This window comes from Centroberyx affinis, unplaced genomic scaffold (genome assembly GCF_046629955.1).
Source record: "Centroberyx affinis isolate AG114_WGS23_722 - 3 ecotype Tasmania unplaced genomic scaffold, CSIRO-AGI_Caff_v1 ptg000899l_1, whole genome shotgun sequence".
Classification (NCBI taxonomy): domain Eukaryota; kingdom Metazoa; phylum Chordata; class Actinopteri; order Beryciformes; family Berycidae; genus Centroberyx; species Centroberyx affinis.
Genome location: NW_027279485.1, coordinates 63825 through 73146, shown reverse-complemented (window position 1 = coordinate 73146; position 9322 = coordinate 63825). Strand labels below are relative to the sequence as shown.

The 9322-nt window shown below is 38.9% G+C and overlaps 1 protein-coding gene across 3 annotated transcripts; it reads right to left on the bottom strand.

Moving 5' to 3' along the window:
* Positions 1-262: 262 nt before the first annotated feature.
* On the bottom strand, positions 263-9322 carry LOC139645764 (uncharacterized). 3 transcript variants are annotated; one of them, XM_071521584.1, is made up of 14 exons: positions 9242-9322; positions 8959-9029; positions 8682-8808; positions 8275-8429; positions 7702-7850; positions 6537-6684; positions 5807-5936; positions 5400-5554; positions 4843-4991; positions 4241-4388; positions 3060-3144; positions 2805-2883; positions 1837-1910; positions 263-1727 (listed from the first exon to the last, which is right to left on the bottom strand). In XM_071521584.1, the coding sequence occupies exons 1-14, from the start codon at positions 9280-9282 to the stop codon at positions 704-706; spliced, it is 2535 nt and encodes an 844-aa protein (XP_071377685.1). In that variant the 5' UTR covers positions 9283-9322; the 3' UTR covers positions 263-703. The 3 variants fall into 3 exon arrangements, with proteins under 3 accessions (XP_071377685.1, XP_071377687.1, XP_071377686.1); XM_071521586.1 differs by lacking the exon at positions 9242-9322 and adding an exon at positions 9167-9230; XM_071521585.1 differs by lacking the exon at positions 9242-9322 and having other exon boundaries at positions 8959-9144.

Genomic DNA, 9322 nt, shown 5'->3' with positions numbered 1-9322 from the left:
CCTGTAACGACTTGTCTGGTCCAATCAAGCTCATCTGCATGTCATCCTCTTTCTCCCATCTTTCCCACGACTTTCTACTGGATACTATCCAAAAGACATGTAGTGAAAAGTCAAGAACAAAGGTCTATTGTAAATAATCTACATGACTCTTCCCATTGCTCACAGATCACTGAAGCCCTTTTACTAAGGTGGCAGGCTTGACAGAGAGGATCATTTCAGACAGCTTAAACATGTTCCTGTCAACATACTATTACCAAACAAGTAAATTCACATTTAACATTTAATAATAAGAAATATAATAAGACATGAACAATAAGAAACTAATTTTTCATATTTTTAATACAGCAGTCATAAAGAATCTAAGTCTAAGAATTGCAAACAATGACACAATCGTTGCAAAAATGATCTGTTTATAAAGTGTCAGCAGTATTTACTCTGAAGCGTTGCAGTTTACCAAAACTGTGCAAATGGAAACAGCAAATAGTGCACAAAGGCCAGGGGTGCTGGTGGCAGCTCAGTGGTCTAAGGTGTGTCTTATGTATTCACATTGTTACAGGTTTGAATCCAATTCACAATCATATCATCCTTTCCCTCTGTCCCATCTTCCAAGTTTCTCCCTAATGTACCCCATCCAAAGAAGCAGAAATTGCATAAAAATGGTAAAAAAAAAATAATAATCAAAAAAATGGCATCCACCAAAACACTACACACATTGATAACCACTGTCAGTGATTACTGACTCAGAGTGGTCAGTAGACAGAAGAGACAGCAACGGTCTTTCAAGATCAGGAGGAGGACACTGTCCACCCTGGGCACTGTGAATCTGCAAATCTGGAAGCGCTGTCCCCAAGGAGCTTTGAGCGGTTTTACTGGAGAATTCTTCTGGATATTTGCCCAACTGCTCACCACCACTCTGCTCTGGAAACAAGACATTTGGCTGTTTCACTAGACTTTGAAATGCTTGATAGTCATCATCGACTGGGGGAAAGCTGTGTGAGGGCGCAGGCAGACTGCCGTAACAGGGGTTTTCATCACATATCGGTGCCTTTTCAATGTACACATCCTGGGTTGTCTCAATTGGGATTGTAGCACCACTGACCGCCTCATCGAAGTTCTCACACCCAGCCTCTACTCTGGAAACAAGATCAGAAGACGCAGATGTGCTGCTGCCACTGGAGACGGACGTCAACCCGCTGTCTTCTGCATTGCATGGCTGGTAAGAAAAGTCTGTTTGCATACAAGATGGTGGTAAAACAGCATCTTGTTGTCCAGTAACCAGACAGGCTGGTACCTGTTGGTCCGGACAGGCGTTTCTCAAAATGTCACCCTCGCTGGGTAGGTAGGCGGGGTCACAAGACACGACAGGCTGCATGTGATTCTCAGAGCTGCCACTCGTAATCTGCTTCTGACAACTGGGAATGAGGATGGAGTAGGTCTTGTTGTCAAAGCTAGATGATCCAGGACTCTTCAGGTCATATTGTGTGACACTGCAAGTACTGTAGGCGGTGGAGAGCAAACCGTTGTCTTTCTGTGATTCAGTGAGGGAAGTGTTGGTCACCGATGACATCAGGGCGAGCTGGGGCAGGGCTTTGCACAGGGCTTCCTGAACGTTGGTGATGATGTCGACGGGCAGCGTGTTAGCGTAACCCAGAGAAGAGGAGCCAGTGTTGATTCCACTGCTTTGCTGGTAACTCCCACTGCTTGTGTCTGTTAGTGAACATTTTGACCTGAATGATGAGAAGCAAAAAGGTTATTTACAGTGCCAACACAAATACAACTAAAAATCCTGACAGGGTTGATCATGTCTTGTTGATGCACTAGTGTAGCCATACTAACCATGGTTTTCCATCATTTAGATCAGGGAGATCCACGTAGATGGAGGAGAAGTGGGTTTGCAAAGGCTGTAAGAGCTGCAACAAGGAACATAAAATCTTCAGATTTGAATCATTTCAGTTTTAAAGCCACCTATTTGAAAATTTATATTATCTTTAAATTTATGCATGACAAATGCAAATGAAAACCTTGTACCCAATAAACTAAACTTTTCAGGAATTAAAGGATAAGTTCTGCGATTTTGGACCTGAAACGGTGAGCTACCGTTGCCTTTCGCTGCTAACAATGAGTCCAAATGGGGTTTGTCAAAATATCTCCAAAAAGGTCATTAGTAGGCTCAACAGGGGAATTGAGAGTAAACATGACACAATTACGGCATTACTCACTTTCACTAATCAGGAAATCACAGAACTATTTTTCTCTGCCGCAGCACAGGCTGCTGTGGGGTGAAAGTGCATTGCTGGCGGCGTGATCTAGTTTTGCGGACAGTCAGGTCAGATTGTAAACAGTAGACTTTGGGCTGTGAATATAAATAGTTGGTCACCATATCGGTTTCACAGACTGGCTTTTTTAGAGATATTTTGACAATATTTTGGACTCATTGTTAGCAGCAAGAGGCCGAGCAACAGAGCTCGCAGTTTCAACCAACAGCTGACTCGGGAGTCAGTATTATCTGAGGGTCCAAGTACTACAGGTATGTAAGAGGGTCCAAAATCACCAAACTTATCCTTCAAGAAAGACATTTCTGTTTTCAAACTGACATCCACAAACTGCTGGAAGTATACAACTGCTCTTGGTTTGGTTTCATATGTCCTCGGGGTCAACTTAATGAAAACCGAAACTTACAGTACGTAGCACATGTGGAATGAAGTAAAACAAACAGATACAAAAAGGCAACAACAGTGATACTGCTTAACCAACAAAGCAGAATAAACTGTCCACATAAACTTTAACACTGCCAGGAGTCTCACCTTTTGCTCGCCTGGAAGCATATTTAAAAGTGTTGGATTCGGACATTCGGCAACTTTGTCCCACCACTTAGCTTTGAACCTAAAATCAAATCAATCAATTAATCAATTAACACATAATTCAACAAAATGACAGACAGGTCAGATAGTTGCATTTGCGGTAATATAGCGGAAAGAATTACAGTAACTAAACAAAACCACACTCTAGTATTTCATTAACACACAAACAAGACAATCCCTTTTATCAGAATGACTTACCTAACATAACAGCCAAACACAACACTGGTAATGATGACTGCAGCAAAACTAAGGCTGATAATGACAGCCAAGAATACACTGTCAGCTGTGAAGTGAACATAAAATAAAGTCAAAGTCAATATTAGTAAAGATTTCAGTTTTCCCCACTCTAACATGTATTGTCTGTGTTTTTGATGTGAACACTGACAATATGTGCAGCGAAATATGAATTATACGTGTATTTTGAAGTTTATTCTCATATGTAATGACTGTAAAGTCCCAAGAAGTTTATTTTCCATCTTCAATTCAAACTGTTCATGAACATAGGCCAATGTGAATATACTCAAAATTTAGATGGCCAAATAAATGATAAATTATAGATCTTCTATATTCGTACAGAAGAGTAACAAGCTTAAAGGATAACGCTGGTGTTTTTTTAATGCATTTCTTACCGTCAACAAATCCTATGAAAATAACAAAATCAACAATGCGTTTGCTCTACTCCCGTTACTTTCTGACTTCCCACGTACTGTTTTTAGCCTTCAACCTGGAAGTCATTGGCTCCAACTGTAAACTAAAAACCTCGAAATACAGCTCACAAAGACAGTTTCAATTTTAAAAATCGTTAACTGTTACCACGAAAAGTCAGACTGTTGTAGTTATTACCAAACCAAATTCAAATGGGAACAAATTCTTCATTACGCCGGGGACTATTTTCAGTGCTACGGAACTACTTTCCTGAGATCGCAAACGTGTTTACAGCCGGCTTATTAAGTTGTTTGAGGAAAAAGTCGGCTGGCCCGGTGCATCCTGATGATGAAATATGCTGCCCAGAGCAACGGCATGGCTCTTTGATGTGTTTTTAATCTTTTTTTAATACAATGGATTTCTATGGCTGCTGGGACATGGCTTCATTGGGCACCGGCTACATGGACGAGACTTGTTGGCAAAACAAAATCATCGATTTTGTTATTGTCATAGGATTTGTTGACGGTAAGCAATGCATTAAAAAACACCAGCCTTATCCTTTAATATATGAGCAAGACTACACTCATGGATAAGATGAAAAAGATACATATTTTTTTTAAGTATCAGGGAAAACTTTATACTGCAGTCTGGGAAATTCACTTGGTTCAGGCATGATAGAGCAACAACTAAGTAAATACAAAACAACTGACAAAAAGAGTAAAGATAACACTTACGGGTTGTGAATTCATACTCCTTACTACTGTCACTGGAGTGCTTACTAAGCGATGTGGAGGTTTTGACGCTGACCACATATTTTGTACTCGGCTCGAAGTCTTTGCTAAGTATTTCAAAGGATGTCTGTGGCCCGACGTATTTATGCTCCTGGTATGGAGAGACAAAAATTATAAGAGGATGATACAAAGTTCTTCATCTTTTTTCTGTCAGGGCCAAAAACTCTCCTTGGACCCATTTTTTCTTTTCTGTACTTCACATAACAGGACAACAAAAAAAATCACAATGTCAATGAATCACACAGAGCACATAACCAACCAAAAAACCAATAAATACGTATCGGTCGATAAGATTGGGAAAATATTGGATATTGGCATCGGCTTCAGAAAACCATATCGGTGAATCCCTAATGCAAATAATTTTCTTTTCCAATAAACCCCCCACACACACACACCCACACACACATACACACCCCAATTACATTCCAAAATCCACTCTGTAAAGTTATCATTTTGTACATCAAGACACAGGAGCTAACCCTTTGCACCCTATCTGCCCATGTCTACATCTCAGTGTTACCAAGTGTCTGTGACCCTGTCCCTACCATGTCTGTTTCTCCTTTTTTTCCATAAATCACCGTAGAATTCAAGTTATTATTGATACTGGTTCCCTCCATGTTTGTCTTCCATGTGACCATAAAATTCCCATTTTCTTTCTTTTCCACTTTGGTGACTGTTGGGGCTCTGGGCTTAACTGTGAAAGAACAGCAACAAGAACATTTAAAAAAACATGAACATGTACAACTCTCAAAGGTAGAAACCAGAGATGCAAGGCTCTAATCTATTATGTTTGGAAGAGACACTTTCTGAAGCTGCTCAGTTGACAAAGAAATGAAGACTGCTTATTTGTGCTTTTACATGCAAGTGAGTTTTATGAAACTGATAAGAAACACAAAATGGCCCCATGTCCTCATATATGACCATGGGTAACCTACTATCCTGCAAAATCCTTCTCCCATCCACTGACTGGAGCATCTCCAGGATTATCTGGTGTCTTGCTTTGAAAGAGAATTGTTCTTTTTCTCAAATGTTGAGTGAACTATCTTAAGATCAAGGAATGACACATTTTCTTAGGTTGGATTCTCAAAAGAAAAGAACTCACTGCTGTCTGTGATGCTGATGGTTTTGGACTCCAGCTTCTGCCCCCCTTTCAGAAGTGTTGCAGTGTGAGTCTCCCCTAAAACAAGTGTCATTTCAATAGAGCAACTACATGCTCCACTGTAGCGCTCCCTGGGCTTGAAATTGCAATGTGCCTTCCTGTGGAATACAAATGAATTGTGTTCAATAACATGGTTTGAAAATAACTCTTTCTGGGTATAATGCTTCAAACTTGGATGTTGATTCAGTTGCTTTTTCAGTATTGTAATGCCATCCACTGTTAAGATCGATTTAAGATTTAACACCAAAACATAATAATTCTGGGTTGGGGTTAACTGTAGCGCTTCAACGGTTTACTGTCTCTGTAGTGTGACACAAAGTAACAGATAAAAATAACAATTGAGGACTTACGGTTTTTCTGGGATATTCCCTGTGAGATTCAAACTGTATTCAGTACAGTCTGGCTGGACAGATGTTGGCCTGATTTGGCAAAACATTGTATCAACAAAGTCGTTGGTACAGTAAAGATCCTTTTGAAATTCTGCACGAAACAAACATTAATACAAAAGGTGATAAATAATAACCTAACATAACAGCCAAACACAACACTGGTAATGATGACTGCAGCAAAACTAAGGCTTATAATGACAGCCAAGAGTACGCTGTCAAAGTCAGCTGTGAACATAAAATAAAGTCAAAGTCAATACTCTTAGTAAAGACTTCAGACATGTTTTCCCCATTCTAACATGTATTGTCTGTGTTTTTGATGTGAACACTGACAATATGTGCAGCGAAATATGAATTATACATGTTTTGAAGTTTATTCTCATTAAGTCCCGAAAAGTTTATTTTCCATCTTCAATTCAAACTGTTCAAGAACATAGGCCGATGTAAATATACCCAAAATTTAGATGGCCAAATAAATGATAAATTGTAGATCCTCTATATTTGTGCAGAAGAGTAACAAGCTTAATGTATGAGCAAGACTACACTCATGGATGAGATCAAAAAGATATATATTTTTTTTAAGTATGAGGGAAAACTTCATATTGCAGTCTGGGAAATTCACTGTTCAGGCATGATAGAGCAACAATTAAGTAAACACAAAATGACTGACAAAAAGAGTAAAGATAACACTTACCGGCTGGGAATACATACTCCTCACTACTGTCACTGAAGAGCTTATTAAGCGTTGTGGAGGTTTTGACGCTAACCACATATGCCGTACTCGGCTCCAAGTCTTTGCTAGGTATTTCAAAGAATGTCGCCCTCCCGACTTCTTTATGCACCTGGTATGGAGAGACGAGAATTATAAGAGGATGATATAAAATTCTTCAACTTTTTTTCTGTCAGGGCCAAAAACTTAACCAACCAAAAGACCAATAAACTGTATAACTGAGGGTGGAAACATAAGACATAAATCATATAAACAAATCAGATTCTTAATTTTGGAACCCACTAAAAACAGGTCTGCAATCTATTTTAGATCCAACGCATTGTTTAATAAACACTGTGTTGAATGACATCATAGCTAGAGATGCTCCAACTGGAATAATATTCACTCTGTAATTCCCTCTGGATAAGAGCGTCAGCTAAATGTCTAAAATGTAAATGTAAAATGTAAATAAGATTGATTTGAAACGGCCATCTGTCAAAGTCAAATTTTCTATTATAAATTTGCCACCAAGCAGTGTGATGCAAATTAGGGATGCACCGCTCTATCGGCAGTCAATCGGTATTGGCCAATGTCAGCTTTAAAAAGCAATATCGGTATCGGTCCAATATTAGTTTTACTGCCCACATTGGACCGATTGTGGCATTTCACTTCATACAACTGTCAAAGAATAGAATTTGAATAAAAGTAACATGGAGTTTTGTTTAAAAATGTATTACAATTATATTTAATTATATTATGGCATGTCTGAAAAGCTTAACCTGTATTGCACCTGCATTTGTACTAAGATTCTTACAAATCGGTATTGTATACGTATTGGTCGATATGTGTGGGAAAATATTGATGTTGACCATATTGGTGAATCCCTAATGCAAATCATTTTCTTTTCCAATAACCCCCCCCCCCCCACACACACACACACACACACACACACGCACACACACACACACACACGCACACACACACACACACACAAACACACACACAAACACATACACACCCCAATTACATTCCAAAATCCACTCTGTAAAGTTAACATTTTGTACATCAAGACACAGGAGCTAACCCTTTGCACCCTATCTGCCCATGTCTACATCTCAGTGTTACCAAGTGTCTGTGACCCTGTCCCTACCATGTCTGTTTCTCCTTTTTTTCCATAAGTCACCGTAGAAATCATTTCATTATTGAGAGTGGTTCCCTCCATGTTTGTCTTCCATGTGACCATAAAATTCCCATTTTCTGTCTCTTCCACTTTGTTGAGTGTTGGGGCTCTGGGCTTAACTGTGAAAGAACAGCAACAAGAACATTTAAAAAAACATGAACATGTACAACTCTCAAAGGTAGAAACCAGAGATGCAAGGCTCTAATCTATTATGTTTGGAAGAGACACTTTCAAAAGCTGCTCAGTTGACAAAGAAATGAAGACTGCTTATTTGTGCTTTTACATGCAAGTGAGTTTTATGAAACTGATATGAAACACAAAATGGCCCCATGTCCTCATATATGACCATGGGTAACATACTATCCTGCAAAATCCTTCTCCCATCCACTGACTGGAGCATCTCCAAGATTTCTCTTTGTTATGATTATCTGGTTTCTTGCTTTGAAAGAGAATTGTTCTTTTTCTCAAATGTTGAGTGAACTATCTTAAGATCAAGGAATGACACATTTTCTTAGGTTGGATTCTCAAAAGAAAAGAACTCACTGCTGTCTGTGATGCTGATGGTTTTGGACTCCAGCTTCTGCCCCCCTTTCAGAAGTGTTGCAGTGTGAGTCTCCCTTGGAACAAGTATCATTTTGATAGAGCAACTACATGCTCCACTGTAGCGCTCACTATGCTTGAAATTGCAATGTGCCTTCCTGTGGAATACAAATGAATTGTGTTCAATAACATGGTTTGAAAATAACTCTTTCTGGGTATAATGCTTCAAACTTGGATGTTGATTCAGTTGCTTTTTCAGTATTGTAATGCCATCCACTGTTAAGATCGATTTAAGATTTAACACCAAAACATAATAATTCTGGGTTGGGGTTAACTGTAGCGCTTCAACGGTTTACTGTCTCTGTAGTGTGACACAAAGTAACAGATAAAAATAACAATTGAGGACTTACGGTTTTTCTTGGATATTCCCTGTGAGATTCAAACTGTATTCAGTACAGTCTGGCTGGTCAGATGTTGGTTTGAAGTGGCAAAACATATCAACATAGTCGTTGGTACAATAAAGATCCTTTTCAAGCCCTGCACGAAACAAACACATAATAAATAATAACAATAATAATAATAATAATAATAATAATAATAATAATGATACAAAAGATAATACATAATTATAGGGATTCAACTTAGTGAAACTATTTTAAAAGCTGTTTTCCCTGTCCCATTACTTACCAGAAGGTGTCACAGACAACATGTTTCCCAAAATAAGAAGCAGAATAAAAGACATCCCTTTGTGAAGAAGCCTGAAACCAAACGAATTTGCAGACATTACTATAGTAATAGTAAAGCTATGGGCTTATTGCTATGGCACCTTTCTCTTCTATTATGCAGCCAAATCGGCGACATGATGAAAAAGGTAAATTTTGAGATTTAAGTTTACCTTCTCAGCTCCATGGTGATCTAAAAAGAACGCACAGGAACGTCTTTCTTCCTGTTTGGGAAAGCTGTTACTTACTGGAAATGCTGCGCAGTATTTTCAGGGGAAGGGCGTCCCATTTCCTCACAGGCGGTTTGGTTTAGTCACACAGTATGCTCT